The sequence below is a fragment of the Lagenorhynchus albirostris genome, chromosome 2, assembly GCF_949774975.1.
Source record: "Lagenorhynchus albirostris chromosome 2, mLagAlb1.1, whole genome shotgun sequence".
NCBI classification, from domain to species: domain Eukaryota; kingdom Metazoa; phylum Chordata; class Mammalia; order Artiodactyla; family Delphinidae; genus Lagenorhynchus; species Lagenorhynchus albirostris.
The window spans coordinates 54,348,234-54,367,747 of record NC_083096.1 but is presented as its reverse complement, the minus strand read 5'-3'; the positions used below and the strand labels follow the sequence as shown (position 1 = coordinate 54,367,747).

General features: G+C 44.4%; 1 protein-coding gene across 1 annotated transcript in view; it reads right to left on the bottom strand.

Annotated features, from left to right (window-relative positions):
- TNR (tenascin R) overlaps positions 1–19,514 on the bottom strand; it is an 83,141-nt gene that overhangs the window by 2,976 nt on the left and 60,651 nt on the right. The window contains exons 17-19 of the mRNA XM_060142173.1: positions 9,181–9,332; positions 7,654–7,750; positions 2,868–3,029 (exon numbers count right to left, since the gene is read on the bottom strand). Of these exons, the coding sequence (XP_059998156.1) occupies positions 2,868–3,029; positions 7,654–7,750; positions 9,181–9,332 (411 nt within the window). The remainder of the gene's footprint in view (positions 1–2,867; positions 3,030–7,653; positions 7,751–9,180; positions 9,333–19,514) is intronic.

Below are 19,514 nucleotides of genomic sequence, written 5' to 3'. Positions count from 1 at the left end.
TTCTTTCCCATGTCTTCCAGGTCCTGGAGAAGGCAGAAAAGATGTCTTATTTCTTCCTTTCTTTATATATATATATTAGGGTTTTCATCTCCTCTCACCCTAACTCATACTCATATCCTTTGTCTTAAAAAAATCTTGAATTAATCCTACTCTCTAAAGACCCTTTCTTTACCATCAATTCCCTGTGTTGTCTCTACCCATGTTCCTACCTTCTCATCTCCTGCTTTTCTCCCTGTAGTCTAGAAGCTGACCTCATGACTCCCTTGGAACAGTTCTCTCCCACTTCCACTCTGATCTTGCTTTCTGCTTTCTCAGATACGATCCTGATTTTGGTCTATGTCCCCTTCCCAAATCTGGCTCCCCCTCCCATTTCTGCTTCGTATATCCACCTCATATATTCAGTACATTATCTAAGTCTTGGTTTTTCTCTCTCAAACTGCTGTTCAGATTCGTACTTTTCTCTTAATTTCTAACATCAGTCAAGTCTCCTATGATCTCCTACCAGGATTAATGCAGCAGCTCCAGCTGGTCTCTGTTCTTCACTCAGATTTACTTTATCCTATTTATGGCTGTCACCTTGATCTTCCTAAAACCCCACATCCATTGTGTCACTCAGGACCCACCGTGGCTCCCCACTGCCCACCATGTTAAGACAGAACTCCTCTGCCCCCTCCGTTTTAAGGCTCTTCAGGGCCTGGCTCCACCCACTTTCTTTTTATTCTTTCTGAACTCACACCCTGTCCTGGACAGCCAGGCCCTTTGCACTTTCCCTCCCTCCATGGTAACTGCTCCTTTTGTGATTTTTCTCCCAGGATTGTCCTTCCCTGGAATGTTTCCTTTACCATCAGGATCCCAGTCAAATGCCACTGCCTTCATGAAGCCTTTTTCAACCAGCCAGAACCCCCTTCTCTGAATGCCCGGTAAACTGGGAGTGAGTACCATTCATTTTGTGGTGAGTTGCTTCTTAATGGTCTGTTTTTGTAAATGGATGTTCAGTTCTTGCAGAGGTCATGTCTTATGCTTCTTCTGAGTCCTCACAATTCACACAATGAACTTTTAGGGGTTGCTCAACAACCTTTTATTGATAACTTGACTTGGAATTTTCAGTTCTAATCCAATTAGAGTCCTGCTTAGAGGCTTGGATTTTTGTAGCCTTTGAGAACAACGGAGATGGGAGAAGGGGCTGAACTTGGAATTGGAGGTCATGGGGATGGATTGTTGCCAGAAGGGCCAGTAAAAACGAGCAACATATAAGATAAAGGCCAGGGAACTTGGGCAATAGTAAATGCCAGAGAGAGAATGGGCTTTTCCTCCCTGGAGACCTTCCAACCTGGGAAGAACAGCCATTGTGTGAAGTTGCCCAGAGAAGGGGGCAGCCTACATAAGCCTAGCTTCTCATCTTTTGAAGAAGATGAGCTGAATATATGACATAAGAGGTCAGACTGCAATTAATTTATGATGATTGGCCAAATTGTTGGTGGGACTTGCCTCTGAGACATGACAGTAGAACGCAGTCCAACAGTTATGACCTCCATGGGGCCCAGTAGCAAGATAGAGCTGCAACAGAGGCTGCAGCAGCTGGGCCCAAGTTAGACAGGTAAGAGCATAGGCCTGGAGCAGGTGAAGTGGAGGGAGGCAGGGAGGCCATGTAAGGAAGTAGGAGGGCTTGCTTCTCTTTCTGTGGGAGAAATAAGAACTGCTTTTCCGCAGGCATGATTCTAATCTTAGGGAGTGGTTGGCATCAGGTTATTTTTGCAATGATTTAGTCTGATATTGTGTTTAATACACTCCATTTCAATGGCTATTTTATGCCCGAAGTGTGGTAAATTGGATCTTCTGTTGGGGCACTTCGGGCAGGTCTGATTGCCATTGGGAATGATCTCCCATATGACAAACAACAAGGGAAAGTGTGTCTTCTCTTTGGAGTAACAGCACCTGGCTGAGCAGAGAAATAACTGAGCAGATGCAGTCGTTGGAGAGGCAACACTTGGATGATCTTCTTAGTTCCAAGAGTTATAAAAATGTTGCTGAATTTATATCCTAGCCTTTAGCCCTATAATTGGAGTTAATGAAAGGACCAATAACTCCATGTACCAAATAGTGGAATATTTGGCAAAACAGGTTTTAGGAAATGTGCTATAAGAGAACCCTGGAAATAAATTGGCAAAGGCTAAGAAGCAGACTGGATATTATGTTCTGGTAAAACTATTAATGCAACAGAGCTTATAGAGATGGTTTTGCTCTACTTAGTGGAACTGCCATAAAAATCTGTACAGAAAACGTGACCACGTGTGGGGTTCTCGTGGAGGAATGAAAAGGAATGCGGCCCATGGGGAACATTTAGGAGCTGTTGTGTGTTCCTTGATGGAGGTGTTATGGTGACTGCTGATGGAGGGGAGTAGAGCTCAGAATGGGGGGGATCTGTCTTATTTTTATTAGTTCAAAGATGGTTTTCCTAGATGTCATTACAGGGGAGATTTCTACCGGACAATAGATGATTATGCTGTCACTGGATAAGAGCCTATGTTGATTAATCTAGACAAGAAAAATAATCCTTCACCCTCACGTTGTACTATGTTTTGTTAACTTTAAAAACACTTTCGCTCTATTTATCACATTTTTTTCCTGACTGCTCTGTGAACTAGGACAGGCATCATTATTAAGATTTTCCAGATGAGGAAACTGAAGTCCTGAGAAATTGATTTCAGGTCACCTGAGTGGTGAGGGGCAGCGTGGACCAGAGGCAGTGCGCCAGCCCTCTGCCCTCCTCCTTGGCTAGCGGGGAATTCAGCAGCTCAGGCCTAGAACGTGGGGCCCGGTCCTGCTGCACGCCCACTGCCCTCGGGGGCTGCTCGGGGCCAAGGTACCTGCGGTGCCGTTGTAGCCTCCTATGCGGAGTTTGTACAGGCTTCTGCTGCCCTCGACAGAGAACTTGTCGTAGTAGGCGAAGGCGGCGTCCTGGCCATCACGCATGTCTATGCGCAGCTCGTAGCGGCCCTGGGACGTGATCCCGTGTATGTTGTCCAGCCCTGTGGAGGAGAGCAGAGAACACAGTCAGCCTGGCCTCAGTGGCTTTGGAAATGGGAAGCAAAATGTGACTGTGGCCTCAAAACAGATGTTCTGGGAAAGAGGTGGGGTACTGGGATTGCTTTTGCCTTCAGTCCTTCCCAGGTTGTTATCAAACAGATCCTACCAGACTGAATTTCCTCCTGCAAAAAGACCAGACCAGTTCTGCTGATGAGTTCCCACCGCAGGTCAGCTCAGGGGTCCTACCATCGATCTAGTCATGACCCAGTACCGGACAAGCCCTGAGCCTCAAGATTCCGGGCCCTGTCCCCCGCCACCTCCCACTCCAAACTATGGTGTTAGTTGAAGATGACAAGAGGCATCACATGGGTGTGAATTCTTTGGTGTGAGTGATAGGAAGCAAGAGGTAGAAACACTGATCAGAGTAATTCACAGTAGGCCCTCGGGGTCCAGGATATCCTACCATCTCCTAGTAGCCTGGGAGGGGGTTCCATCCACCTTTAATTACACTGCTCTTTGTTCTCTCAGCCTCCAGCCCTCCTGAGGCTCCCATAACTGGGTCAGAGAATATTGTCACCTGTCTCCTAACTCCAGTTCCTTTCTCTCTAATCTACTTGCTATATCTTGCACTGCTACGTCTTCACTCATCTTTCTGGGCAGTTACCCTCCCTCACCCACTCTCTCCCTGGCCTCTAAGCTTCCCAGGCCTTGGTCTAATAGATTCTTGTAAGGTGCAGACCCCATGAGTCCAGAGTGAGGCAGAGCCCAGCTCTTCCTTGGTGATATTTTCTCATATGTATTTTCTTGTCTCTCTGCCCTGGATGGCTGTGCTCTGGGACTTTCTGATTCTGACTACCTGCCCATACTTTGACCCGCTCCCCTTGCATTGCTGGTGATCTCTGAGTCCTCCTGATTTCTACCTGCTTACTGAACTGGGGTCCTCTTGCTTTACTGTGTCATTTGATATCTATCAGAGTACACCATGACTTAGAATAAAAAAATCTGCAGAGATGGAAGGGAATCTCGAGATTACTTAGGCTAGTCTCTGTGTTGTGGAAAGGGAGGCTGAAGTCCAGAGAAGTGAAATGACTGGCTGAGGGTCACCTCGATCTCTCTGTTTCCCTATCCTGTTTGAGAGTTCAAGCTTTATGTTAGTTATATGTTGAAAGCTGTGTGCTATTTGCTGCGTGCCGGGTTGCTCTTACCCTAGGCTTGTGCTTGCGCGGATATGGTGGATCCTGGCGGTGCCCTGCCCGGATGCCCTTTATTTTTTAATTTTTTACTGTTTTTATTTTGAAGAAGGGAGATGTTACAGCATGTTTTCTAGTATAAGATGTATAGGGGAAAACTCAATGAAGAAGTAGAGGGAAGAGAGAATTGTCAGAGGGGGAAGAATGGTCCTTCAAAGGCAAGTGGAAATAGGAGGCAGCACACATCTGGAGAGTTTGGTTAGATCACAGACAGTCCAGATGCCCTTTAATTGGACAGTGGACATAGCCCCCAGCCGCCAACAACTCACAGCTGCCTCCTTCTTGGATCATTGCCCTTGACCGAACAGGGGTTGCTCTACTCTGGAAGTTACCTGCTCCCTCCCCCATGCCTTGGGGCAGACCTCCATCAATACCTGATGAGGAGGTACCAAATCCCAGCCCCCTTGCCCCATTGGGGGCCAATCTGAGGAGCAGTTTATGCTCCAGAGCTTCCCTGAGGATCAGACTGAAGCTAATCTCCCACCAAGATCACACTGTTGCATTTTTTCCCCCTGCTCTATGCTATTTCCCTCATTCCCCTTCTGAGAGCACTCCCCTGATAAATCACTTGAACAAGAACCCCTGTCTCAGGCTTTGCTTCTAGGGAACCCAACTTACAACGTAAACCATGGGTCAGAGTGTTACCCCTAACCTGAGTATTGTCACCGAACTACACATCACCAGACCAGGCGTCTATTTAAGAGCCCTCCCCGGCTCCCTATTACCTATGGCATTGAGTCAAACCTTCTCTTCCCCACTTTAGGTACCACAACACGCCTCTGTTCAACGCACCTTCCCTCATTTTCTTCTTTCCCTGAGCTGCATCTTCGCTCTGGTTGGATGGTTTTTCCATTGTCCCGTTTGCACATGTCAAAAGGATCCCTGCCTTCCCTCTTTTCTTGTGTGCTTCCCTCCTGCATTCTTCTTACTCATCCCTCAATGCCTTCTCCAGGAAGCTGACTCTTCCTTCTCTGAGTATCTGCAGCCTTCTTGTCAGTAGCTCATAGATTAGTACAGTGTTTCCCAATGTGGGAGGGCATCTCTGATGATATGAGAAGTATTTGGGGAATAAGGACTAAATAACTTTGGACAGGTAGGGAGAAAGATATTTCCAAATTCTCTCTTTTTCTTAATAGATTAAGGGGAAACCTGAACCCTGATCCTAACGGTAACTCTCCGTTTGGATCTTGTACTTTGTGGTTTACACCCAGCACTTTCTAATCTCCATTTTTAGTACCACCAACACAGCAACAGCTGGCATTTAATAATATATATACTGTTTTCTTTTCATTGCATTTATTTTTGAGACTCCCTTTTATTTATGGCACATGATGACTAGCTTTCCATTTTTGGCACTGCTGTAAAGTTTCTTTCACAAAACCGTAGATTTCTTTAAAAAAACAAGCGAGATATAGAAAATTCAAGTGCGTGATGGTTCAGATATTTCCCAGATACGGTAAAAATTGTGAACGTGGTGTACTGTAGCTGAGGTTTGGGAAACATGAGCACTGTCTGCTATGGGCGCATTGATTCCTGTGCTGTATACTTATCTCCCAAGCTCTTTGTAAACTCTTAGAAGGTAAGGATATTTTCCTATTTACCTGACTTCTCTTTCAATGTTTTTATGTGATTTTTACCTTATATTTTTTATTATGTGCAACAGCAAATACAGATCTGGGCATCTAATAGGCACTCAATAAATTCTTATTAATTGATTGATTGATTGATTGATTGTTATCTACACTTTAGGTACCTACTATCCCCGGCCACTGTGATAGGTAATGATGTTAAAAATGAATATGGTTTGGTCCCAGCCCTGAAAGAAGTTTACATAGTATAGTCAAGAGACAGAAAGGAAAATGGACACTGATTTGGACCACAGAAGAGAAAGTAGCTAATTCTCCCACAGGCAAAGGGTGAGAAAAATGGGTAGGATAGGTCCTATGGAGGAAGAAGAGGTTAGCTGGGCCTTTGAATATGCACAGAGCACAGCAAGGTGTACGGGGGAGGGGGAGAGTTGGATGGCAGAGCGTTCCTTGCAGAGGAAACATTAGTGATTGTAAGGGTTTGGAGTTTGGGGTGGGGAGGGATAAATTGGGAATTTGGGATTAACAGATACACACTACTATATATAAATAGATAAACAACAGGGCTTACTTATAGCACAGGGAACTATATTTAATATCTTGTAATAACCTATAATGGAAAAGAATCTTAAAAAGTGTGTGTATGTGTGTGTATGTGTGTGTGTGTATATATATATATATATATATATATATATATATATATATATATATATATAAAACACTGAGTCACTTTGCTCTACACCTGAAACATTGTAAATCAACTATACTTCCATAAAAAAAGTGCTTGGGGTCTGGTGTCGGTTGCGGGGTGCAGGGAAGAGCAGCAGGGCTCTTGGAGGTGGGGCGTAGGCCCAAGACGAGGGCCTTGTACCACAGCCAAGGTGTTTAGTCTTCACGTGCTGGTGATGGGGAGTGGTTTAAAAGCTCCACAAATGGGGTTATGGCCGTTGCTCAGATTTGGGTATGAGGGAGATGATTCTCCTGGCCATGTGGACAATGGGTGGTCCAGGAGGCAGGAAGGCCAGTGAGGGGTTGTTATATGAGCGTCCAGGAGAAAGATGTTGAGGCTAAGCGGGATAGTGACAGGGGAGAGAGAGAGGAGGCCACGAATACAGAATACAGTTATCCACCTTTCCCCTGCCTCCCTTTATAATCACTGTGAAAATCCAACCAAGAGAGAGACGCAGGGAAAAATAAATTTACTGCTTTCTAGGATTGGCTTCACTGCCATCTGCCTGGGTCAGGTGTGTGTTTACCTTCTCACACTAGTTCAGTTCTCAAGCTACGCTTCCTGCTTGTGTCAGACCTCTAGGAAATTGCCAGTCACCTCTAATGTCATTTTCGTTTTTTCCCTTCCCGTCCCAAGTCAGTAATAACATTCTTCCAAGGAACTAGAGCCGAGTGACTGTCTCATTTCTCTTCCGACCTGCGGGCGGGCTGGCTGGTGTCTGGCTCCTGAGAGATGACCAGCCGTCCTGTTGCTCCCTCTGCCCCCTCCCCTCACCAGGCAGCTCTCTCCCTTTGTAAAAGTTGCCTCATGTCAAGACCCATCAGCATAAGAGACTATTAATGAGGATGGGAAGAGACAGAGCAAAGAGGAAAACACCACAACAAGATAGAAACAGATCAATAGTGGAGCCTAACAGAGCAAGAAGTACTGAAAGCAATTCACGAGCTGTCAGCTTCTCAACGGACACAGGGTTTCTGATAATCCCAGATGGACACAGAGAGGAGAAAGATGGACAAAGAACTGGAGCTGCATTCCAAGGGAAACAAAAAGGAGGCGTTACCCAGCCAAAACTCATCCTCCAGGTTCCCGAAGCCAACGCGGTACTCAGCCCATTTCCGGAAAAAATCAGTTTGACCATTCTGCCGCCTCTGGAATACCTGTGAAGAGAAAGAGGGGAAATGAAGAAAATGCTAAGGAAAATAAACTCTAACGAGTAAAACTGCTATAACTGGGTTTTATATCTGCAGTGACAAAGATTCTCAGATTAAGCACCACTGCAGTACAGAGCTCAGTATTTGCGCAGCAGTCGTAGGAGATGCTCAGAGCCCTTCTCTGAAGCGCAGTGGCGCCTGATGAATAGGCCAGGGTGTAATGTTGACACTTATTTGCACCCCTGCGACGTAGAAAGGATACGAAGCCCCCAACTAGTCAAGGGATATAGGCTTGGCTCTCAAATTAATCTTTTTGCACCACAGAATGCAGTAGAAAGCATTTCTCACCAGAAGAATGGGACCAACTTCAGATCAGCTAGGAGCTGTCATCATCCTATTTCAGGCAAAGCAATTGCATATCATTCACCTCCCGAACTGTTTAAGTGCTAATTTCATTTACCCTCCAATACATCAGCCTCGACTTCAATTTCCAATTAGGCTTTAAGAAGAAGGCACAAATATGTCAGAAACATAAAAGAAAACGCTTCCCAAGAGTGGCTGTTACGAGCACAGCCACCATTTAACTTCATTCAACAGCTATCCATTTTGCACTGTGAAAAATCCAGCACTGTGTGTTGGTGCTGGAGGAGGGATCCGCAGGAGGAGGGTGGGTGGGGGGGCTGGGTTTCCATCTGCCCTGACTGAGCTAATGCTGCTCCGCTTTCTGGCCGGGCTGCCGGAACTCGCCCCTCTGTGTAGTGGCCTGTACTGATGTGTGAGGCCATTCGCCAGGCTGCCCTTCCTCTTCTTTCTGTACTGCCCTATCACACATGGGAGGAGGGTGGTGACAGGAAATGGTGTCTCTCTTTTCCCCACCACTTCTCCTCCCTGAAGGCTAGGACAGCTCTGGGGAAGAACCAGAGAGGCCAGGGAAGGATGGGGACGGGGGTGGCCTTGGTAACTAGAGGGGGTTATCCGGGTTCTTCCCCTCATCTGCTCCGCCATGTGCAATTCTCCAGTAGAAAGATCCTAATCATCTCCCCATAGAGACTCACCTCCTCCTGCAGGGGACTCATCTCCTCTCTTTCTTTATTATTTCCACAGTCGTCATCAGGCAAGACCCCTGGGCCTCTCTGAGCCACTACTCCCTTTCCCTCCTGCATGAGCTATCCCCACAGAAGGAGCAGTTTTCCTGGGGCTCCCTCACTGGGCTGGGCCACTGCAGCCTCGATATTCTTATTCCTTCCTCTGCCTCACCAAACCTGTGGGCTGCTGAGCAAGGCCCTGAGGACAATGCAAAGCCCCAGGTTGGGCATGAGGGGAGTGGGTGAAAGGATGGCCAGAGGATGGTGAAGTGTAGATGGATGGGTGCTGAGCCAGGTGGACTGAAGCATCGACGATGCTGGTGGGCAGGGAGAACAGCTGCAGGTACTCACAATCCAGCCACCCCCGTCGGTCGTCATATCGCAGTACACCTGTAACTTCCGGCTTAGCTCTCCATTGAGGAAGATGGTGTAAACCCCGCTCAGAGTGTCTCCGTTCATCAAATGCTGGGCACAGTCTTGAGGATGAGGGAAGACCCGGCCCCCTGCACAAGAAAAGAGGCAATTTCCGGAAAGGGTCCTTCCTCCCACTATGCATAAGAGCCCCTTGGATCAGAGAACAGTTTAGAAGGCCTCACGGTACTTCATCAAGAACTGTAAGAAATCCTCACTGAATCTGTGTATGAATCCTGCATCATCTTGCATTCCCTCTTTTCAACTGATGTTGGGTTTATCAGACAGTATACAGCTTTACAGGATCTGAGGACCAAAGAGCTGTGTTCACTGTGTGGCTCCCCCATTCACCTACTTGTTTAGCTTAGGCAAATAGCCTGACTTCCTGGCATCATCTTTTTATCAGAAAGATGGGGATAATAAAAATATTCGTCCACCAAGGGTGAAGGTATGTTAATGTACCTAGTAATTGGTTACTTAGGCGATGATTACAGAAGCATGGAGCACATTAAAACACCGCAGAGTCCACCTTTCAAAAGAACAAGGGGGATTAAGCACAGCTGTCCGCTGGAGTGCCCAAACAAGCTTAGCTTAGCGTTATCAAGAAGATGGATATCTATTCCTCCTGCAAAATAATCTCCTGATTGCACTAAACAATCAAATGGCCATGTTTTACAGTTCAGTTTAAGTTTAAGGAGAGGGCAGAGGAAATAAATTGCTGCTCATCTTTCAGAGAGAACAGCCCTATTTGTAGAACAATATCTAATTAGCTGAAAGAAAAGCTTAAATCATGTGTCTTGAAGAGTTTAGCTTCAGGGCAGATTTTAATGCTTAACAGGCAAGCCAGAAAGCAGAGGTCCCATGGGAGGAGCTCTGCTGGACTGCAGGAGCTGATGGAGCAAGTTAAAGGCAGAGCTTGGCACAGGAGGAAAAGTGGTTTGGTGCTCTGTAAAGATATGATCTCTGGGTCAATGGAAAGTGTGGTGCAGTTGATGTGGTTCTGCATCCTTGAAGGGTAGCAGAGCTAGGAAGAGAGGTGGGGTAGGGACTTCATGGGACCTACAGTGCCCCCTAGTGGCAGAACTAGTGCACTGCAGGTGTGACAGAGCTGGGGGCGGGGGGGCCCTTGGAGAGTCAGCCGGTGGGCCAGAGCAAGTGGCAGCATCATGCCACACAAGGGAGGTAACATAGCAACCTCACGGAAGCATCCTGTGTTAGGGGGAGGTTGTAGGGGTTCGGTAGACTTTATGCAAGGCCCCTCAGAGATGTGTTAACTCCTCTTGCACAAGGACGGTCCAGCTTGCTTGCACACCATGGTCAAGGGTCGCTCGCATTTCAGGTAGTTTAGAACAAGGCACCGCCTGCTTCAGGCATACACCAGGGAATAACAATATATTCCTATAGAACTAGTATTTTACCAAGTGTGCTTTTATTTCCATTTAATTCTTGCAAGAAACATGAGAGGAAGGCAGATTGTTATAGATTGAAGTCTTATTTTACAGGGAAGGAAGCTATACTCAGAAAGATCGCATGACTTCCTCCATTCACTTGAACTCAAGTTTTCAGACCCCGAGTCAAGTGCTCCTTGAACTTTACTAAAACAGGGGATATAACATATGATTCAGTTTACTGGATCTATATCTGTCCAGATGGCAAATGATTAACTAAAATCTATATTTATCTTATAAGCATATAAAGCCCCAGAGGTTAAAGTTACCTCAAAAAGTTCTATGTTCACATTAAATATCTTAACCCTCTCAAAACCTATTTCCTTCATAGCTGCAGAAAAGCTCTCAACTTTCATCTCCAGCCTGTCCTAGATCTCGGTAGAGTTCCTGATCCCACCTGTTCCTAGAGGGTCCAATTACGTTTCAGGGGTAGGTGTGGGTGAGTGCCTTCTCTCTCCCTGTTGCTTTGGGAGCACAGTGATAATTTCCTGGCTTCCAGGCCATTCTCTAGCGGATCTTTGGGGCAACCATCCTGTCTGTCTTCCTTTCTCCCCTCTTTTCTCACTGCCTGAGTGTCTCATTTTAGATCAATACAAAACATGCTTGGTCTTCAGCTCACTCCTACCTTATGCGCTAATAGCCCTTTCTCCTGAATCAACTCAGCGCCGTAAAGGGGCCAGAACCCCAAATTTCTTCCCAATATCCAACATGTCCTCCACAGAACATCTTCTCCCAAACCTCAAAACGACAACCTCATCCAAATACACATACAAAACCAAATGAAACTTTAGAACAGACAAATAAATAATCTTATACAGGCTTCTTCACATTAATAAGATCAATTATTTAATTTTTCTATTACAGATACTTTCTAAAGGCTCAAACATATTAGTTGCTTTAAAGGTAGAACTACCAAAAACAAATATAGGAAAATGAGATGGTTTGCTCTGGAGGAGAGAAGTTTTTAAATATCTGAAGGGTGGTCATATGCCATGTGTAAAATAGGTAGCCAGTGGGAACCTGCTGTATAGCGCAGGGAGCTCAGCTCTGTGCTCCGTGGTGACCGAGATGGGTGGGATGGGGGAGGGTGGGAGGTCCAAGAGGGAGGGGATATATGTACACACATAGCTGATTCACTTCACTGTACAGCAGAAACTAACAACATTGTAAAGCAACTGTACCTCAATAAAAAAAAATTTTTTTTAAAAAGGGATCCATTTTTATAAAGTCAGAAAACGGGAATAAAATCAACTTAAGAAAAAAGTGTGACCTAAGGAGTGTCAAAAGTTCTGATGGGGGCTTCCCTGGTGGCGCAGTGGTTGAGAGTCCGCCTGCCGATGCAGGGGACACGGGTTCATGCCCTGGTCCGGGAAGATCCCACATGCCGCGGAGCGGCTGGGCCCGTGAGCCATGGCCGCTGAGCCTGCGCGTCCGGAGCCTGTGCTCCGCAACGGGAGAGGCCACAACAGTGAGAGGCCCGTGTACCGCAAAAAAAAAAAAAAAAGTTCTGATAGGATGAAGGTCTCAGAGTGCACCTTGGGAGAGAAGGGGTCATGTTTTCTTCCTTCTGGGCCTTCACGTTGGACTGGTCGGGGGAGGCACTCACCAGATGTGTGGGGACTGATGCATAGCTGCTGGGTGTGCTTGCCTTACCTTTGGCAAATGGCAAGGCCACCTGGTGGTTTAGAGATTCCACTTATCATAATTTAGTCTGTGGCATTAATGGAAAGATGATCAAAAGCATTTTTCTTATGCAGAATATCCGCAGCGGCAATAGTCACATCTTGGGAACTTGGAGACGACATTTATCGTGAAACCACGCTTCTCCACCCGCCTCCGACCCTTAACACTGTAGAAGTTTTACCTCATACCACCAATCCATGATCATTATTCCTTTTCACCTGAGGAGAGGAAGTAGGCTTACTAATTGTTCCCAAGCCAGGGACTATTAAAATTCAGGTTCCTGGGTTCTGCAGCAGATCTACTGAATCAGAATGCTGGGGGGTAAGTGTCAGGAATCAGTGTTTCACCAGAGCTCTTCAGATGAGCCTGAAGACCAGCTGGACTTGAACTCCACTCTTTCTCCAGTATGTTTCCCTCTCCTCAGAGAGTGCAGAGGTGGAGCTGGTTAGCTATAGACTGTGCCCCAAGGGGTGTGATGGTCTGTTTTCCCTGCTGAGATCCATATGGCAGGGTGGATAAATAGACCGAGTGTCTGTCTGCCTGTCTCTCCCCCTCCTTCCCCTCTTTCCTTATTTTCTTTCCCTTTCTCCTTTTCCTTCTCTCTCCCTTTCCTTCCCTCTCTCTTTCTCAGTAAGCATGTCTTGAGTGGGCTGGTCCCAAGATGTAAATTGAGTGAGAGGGGATACGAGACTCTATCCTTGAGTTTAAGCCTTGTGTTCCAGTTTTTAACATTAGGTTCTCCTCTGGGGTTATTGGACTCAGGCTTAGCTAATAATAAAGAATACACTGATTCCCAGTCTGCTTTATTCATTGCGTGTATACTGTGGCTTCATACATTTTTAAGAGATAGGGCAGTTTTCAGGCATCCCTAGCTCTCTGGATGTTATCCCATCTAATATCATCAAAAACTCACCTTTAATCCTAACATAGATCATCCCAGTAATTTTTCCCAAGGCAGAAATTTTAGGATGAAGAGAAAAACTGGGAGGCTTTTCTTCCCTTCTCCTTTGATACAATTACTAGGGTCTGGCCTGACAAAGAGGCTTCTTTTCCCCTGCCCCCCTGCTTTTTTTTGTTGTTGTTGTTTTTTTAATGCAGGCTGTGATGATTACCATGTTAACAGGAAAGCAATGCCAAGTGATCGGTACACTGAAATGTCTCATGGTTAAGCATCTCTAGATGTAATTGGGAGCTCAACAGGCCCGGGGCACTCACTGGAAGAATTGCTCAGAAATTGGTTTGGGTTGGGCATCCGGAGGCTGAATGCTGAGTAGAGGGAAGTGAGCTATATGACACACAGTGCAAATGGAGAGCCCCCAGCCAGCTGGGAGTGAAGGGAGAGACTCTTTCTGTCCCTTACTTGCTTTGTGTTCTTGAATGTGGTCTTTAAAGTGGTCAGAGTTAATGGCTTTGGGAAGTATCTGCCCACTGCCCACTCTTAATGGCCTTAGCATCAGGACCGAAACCATGATACCAGTGTTTCTCTCTGAAAACAACCTTAGCAAGTCTCTCTGCAACTGCAGAGAAAAGGGTGCTGCTCCACACCTCTGGCCACCCACACTTACATTTTTTTCACAGAAGTGGGTTTGTGGGTAGCAGGGTTTTGAGAGTGAGTCTGAGGCTGTGGACAGGGAAAAGTTATCTGTTTAGTCCACATGGGCTGTCAAACCTAACACCTTAGCCTCCTTCACAGCATCTTCCAGTTCATTTACCTGTTCATTCTTTTGTGTATTTATTCAACAAACATATAGGAAGTGTCTGTTGGGGGTCTAAATACTGGGCTAACAGATTGGAATACAAGGAAGAAAAAGACACAGTTCCATCTTTCAGGTTGCTGACACTCTGGTGGAAGAAATAGAACAATATAACCCCAAGTTCTAAGTACTCTGGAAAAGAGATAAACATAGGGAGGTATCAAAACATGGGAGTGGGCATGCAATGAATTCTCGGGCTGGTGAGAGTAGGGTGAGTGGTGGAGCCTGGTATGGGGCAGAGATTAGCAAATGCTAATCAGAAAGTGCTTCTTAATTTAGGAACTGATGTAGAAGTTAACCACAAATTGGTGGAAGAGAGGTGTTCTAGGTCTGTGCAAAACATGGCCTATATAGGAAACTGCAGGTTTAGTTCCTCAACAAGAGCAAGAGCTGGGTTGGATGGATAAGGGAGAGTTTTGGGGAGATAAGAGGGACTGGATCATGCCATTTAAGGAGGTGGACCTTCTCCTGAAGGAAACAGGATGAAGAGTCCTGATGGACTTTAAGCTCAAGTTTTCAGAAAGATCATTCTCACTGTAGTGTAGAGAACAAATTAGATGAGGGTGAGAGTGGAGGTAAGACCCCATTCGGGAGGTAGCAGTGGGAATCAAGGTAGAGAGGTCACAAGAGTCTTTAAGGAGTCAATGAACACATAGAATTAACTGAGCAGTAGGCAGCTTGAGTGTCTCTATCTTAAGCACAGTTGCTGAGGAAGGTCTTAAGCAAGGCAGGCCACCTGCCTTCTACCCACAAAGGACAAATGCAACAGGCTTCCAAATCTTTCCTTCGAATTTACCTGACTATTGCTTGGATTTACTTATATCAGGAGACCCAATTCCATGGCAGATTAATTGATCACAGACTGGTAGCTTCCAGCCTGGCCCCTCTCTGTGTCTCTTGATTTACTATGGCAAGGAGAGGGTTGGGTTATGGTAAAGCCTCCTACTTGGTCTCTTCTTGCTATTCTGACTCCACTTGCATCTTTTCTCCATATTTTAACCAGAGTAATCTTTCAATAATGTACATGTGATACTATCTCATCCTTTTTCTCACTTGCTGAAAACCCTCCAATAGCTTCTCCAGTGCAACAGCTCCGATTGCAATGGCTTCCTGCAATTAGAATAAAAACTAAAGTCCTGAACACATCCTGTAACTTCCTGCATGCTCTGACTCTGCCTTGCACTCCTCCCACTTTCTCACTTTTATTTTTTTCTTTTATTTTTAAAATTATTTTATTTATTTATTTTTTGGTAATGTTGCCAATATTTTTTAAAATTTTATTTTATTATTTTTTTATACAGCAGGTTCTTATTAGTTATCTATTTTATACATATTAGTGTATATATGTCAATCCCAATCTCCCAGTTCATCCCACCACCACTGCCACCACCCCCTGCCCTGCTTTCCCCCCATGGTGTCCGTTCGTTTGTTCTCTACAACTGTGTCTCTATTTCTGCCTTGCAAACTGGTTCATCTGTACCATTTTTCTAGATTCCACATATATGTGTTAATATATGATATTTGTTTCTCTCTTTCTGACTTACTTCACTCTGTATGACAGTCTCTAGGTCATCCACTACAAATGACCCAATTTCGTTCCTTTTTATGGCTGAGTAATATTCCATTGTGTATATGTACCACATCTTCTTTATCCATTCGTCTGTCGATGGGCATTTAGGTTGCTTCCATGACCTGGCTATTGTACATAGTGCTGCAATGAACCTTGGGATGCATGTGTCTTTTGGAATTATGGTTTTCTCTGGGTATATGCCCAGTAGTGGGATTGCTGGGTCACATGGTAATTGTATTTTTAGTTTTTTAAGGAACCTCCATACTGTTCTCCATAGTGACTGTATCAATTTATATTCCCACCAACAGTGCAGGAGGGTTCCCTTTTCTCCACACCCTCTCCAGCATTTGTTGTTTGTAGATTTTCTGATGATGCCCATTCTAACTGGTGTGAGGTGATACCTCATTGTAGTTTTGATCTGCATTTCTCTAATAATTAGTGATGTTGAGCAGCTTTTCTTGTGCCTCTTGGCCATCTGTATGTCTTCCTTGGAGAAATGTCTATTTAGGTCTTCTGCCCATTTTTTGATTGGGTTGTTTGTTTTTCTAATATTGAGCTGCATGAGCTGCTTGTATATATTGGAGATTAATCCTTTGTCTCTTGATTTGTTTGCAAATATTTTCTACCATTCTGAGAGTTGTCTTTTCATCTTCTTTATAGTTTCCTTTGCTGTGCAAAAGCTTTTGTTTCATTAAGTTCCATTTGTTTATTTTTGTTTTTATTTCCATTACTCTAGGAGGTGGGTCAAAAAAGATATTGCTGTGATTTATGTCAAAGAGTGTTCTTCCTATGTTTTCCTCTAAGAGTTTTATCATGTCTGGGCTTACATTTAGGCCTTTAATCCTTTTTTTTTTTTTTTTTTTTGTGGTATGCGGGCCTCTCACTGTTGTGGCCTCTCCCGTTGCAGAGCACAGGCTCCGGATGTGCAGGCTCAGCAGCCATGGCTCATGGGCCCAGCCACTCCGCGGCATGTGGGATCTTCCTGGACCAGGGCACGAACCCATGTCCCCTGCATCAGCAGGTGGACTCTCAACCACTGCACCACCAGGGAAGCCCTAATCCATTTTGAGTTTATTTTTGTGTATCGTGTTAGGGAGTGTTCTAATTTCATCCTTTTACCTGTAGCTGTCCAGTTGTCCCAGCACCACTTATTGAAGAGACTGTCTTTTCTCCATTGTATATTCTTGCCTCCTTTGTCATAGATTAGTTGACCATAGGTGTGTGGGTTTATCTCTGGGCTTTCTATCCTGTATAATTGATCTGTATTTCTGTTTTTGTGCCAGTACCATATTGTCTTGATTACTGTAGCTTTGTAGTATAGTTTGAAGCCAGGGAGTCTGATTCCTCCAGCTCTGTTTTTTTCCCTGAAGATTGCTTTGGCTATTCGGGGTCTTTTGTGTCTCCATACAAATTTTAAGATTTTTTGTTCTAGTTCTGTAAAAATTGCCATTGGTAATTTGATAGGGATTGCATTGAATCTGTAGATTGCTTTGGGTAATATAGTCATTTTCACAATATTGATTCTTCCAATCCAAGAACAAGGTATATCTCTCCATCTGTTAGTGTCATCTTTGATTTCTTTCATCAGTGTCATAGTCTTCTGAGTACAGGTCTCTTACCTCCTTAGGTAGGTTCATTCCTGGGTGTTTTATTCTTTTGGTTACAATGGTGAGTGGGATTGTTTCCTTAGTTTCTCTTTCTGATCTTTCATTGTTAGTGTATAGGAACGCAAGAGATTTCTGTGCATTAATTTTGTATCCTGCAACTTTACCAAATTCATTGATTAGCTCTAGTAGTTTTCTGGTGGCATCTTTAGGGTTATCTATATATCTGCAAACAGTGATAGTTTGATTTCTTCTTTTCCAATTTGTATTCCTTTTATTTCTTTTTCTTCTCTGATTGCCATGGCTAGGACTTCCAGAACTATGTTGAATAATAGTGGCTAGAGTGGATATCCTTGTCTTGTTCCTGATCTTAGAGGAAATGCTTTCAGTTTTTCACCTTTGAGAATGATGTTTGCTGTGGGTTTGTCATATATGGCCTTTATTATGTTGAGGTAGCTTCCCTCTATGCCCACTTTCTGGAGAGTTTTTATCGTAAATGAGTGTTGAATTTTGTCAAAAGTTTTTTCTGCATCTATGGAGATGATCACGTGGCTTTTTTTCTTCAGTTTTTTAATATGGTGTATCACATTGATTGATTTGTGTATATTGAAGAAGGCTTGCATCCCTGAGATAAATCCCACTTGATCATGGTATATGATCCTTTTAATGTGTTGTTGGATTTGGTTTGCTAGTATTTTGTTGAGGATTTTTGAATCTATATTCATCAGTGTTATTGGTTTGTAATTTTCTTTTTTTGTAGTATCTCTGTCTGGTTTTGGTATCAGGGTGATGGTGGCCTCGTAGAATGAGTTTAGGAGTGTTCCTTCCTCTGCACTTTTTTGGAAGAGTTTGAGAAGGATGGGTGTTAGCTCTTCTCTAAATGTTTGATAGAATTCACCTGTGAAGCCATCTGGTCCTGGACTTTTCTTTGTTGGAAGATTTTTTTTAATTTATTCATTTTTATTTGTTTTTGGCTGCGTTAGGTCTTTGTTGCTGTGCGCAGGCTTCTCATTGCCATGGCTTCTCTTGTGGCGGAGCATGGGCTGTAGGTGCACAGGCTCAGTAGTTGTGGCTCACAGGCTCTAGAGCGCAGGCTCAGTGGTTGTGGTGCACGGGCTTAGTTGCTCCGCGGCATGTGGGATCTTCCCAGACCAGGGTTTGAACCCGTGTCCCCTGCATTGGCAGGCAGATTCTTAACCACTGGGTCACCAGGGAAGCCCATGTTAGAAGATTTTTAATCACATTTTCAATTTCATTACTTGTGATTGGTCTGTTCATATTTTCTATTTTTTCCTGGTTCAGTCTTGGAAGGTTATACCTTTCTAAGAATTTGTCCATTTCTTCCAGGTGTCCATTTTATTGGCATAGAGTTGCTTGTAGTAGTCTCTTATGATGTTTTGTATTTCTGTGGTGTCCGTTGTACCTTCTCCGTTTTCATTTCTAATTTTATTGATTTGAGTCCTCTCCTTTTTCTTGATGAGTCTGGCTAAAGGTTTATCAATTTTGATTATCTTCTCAAAGAACCAGCTTTTAGTTTTATTGATCTTTACTATTGTTTTCTTTGTTTCTATTTCATTTATTTCTGCTCTGATCTTTATGATTTCTTTCCTTCTACTAACTTTGGGTTTTGTTTGTTCTTCTTTCCCTAGTTTCTTAGGTGTAAGGTTAGATGGTTTATTTGAGGTGTTTCTTGAGGTAGGATTGTATTGCTATAACCTTCCCCTTTGAACTGCTTTTGCTGCATCCCATAGGTTTTGGATCATTGTGTTTTCATTGTCATTTGGCTGCATTGGGTCTTTGTTGCTGTGCGCAAGCTTCTCATTGCTGTGGCTTCTCTTCTGGCAGAGCATGGGCTCTAGGCGCACGGGCTCAGTAGTTGTGGCTTACAGGCTGTAGAGCGCAGGCTCAGTAGTTGTGGTGCACGGGCTTAGTCTCTAGGTATGTTTTGATTTCCTCTTTGATTTCTTCAGTGGTCTCTTGGTTATTTAGTAACGTATTGTTTAGCCTCCATATGTTTGTGTTTTTTACGTATTTTTCCCTGTAATTTACTTCTAATCTCATAGCGTTGTGGTTGGAAAAGATCCTTGATATGATTTCAAATTTCTTAATTTTACCAAGGCTTGATTTGTGATCCAATATGTGATCTATCCTGGAGAATGTTCCATGTGCACTTGAGACAAAAGTGTAATCTGCTGTTTTTGGATGGAATGTCCTA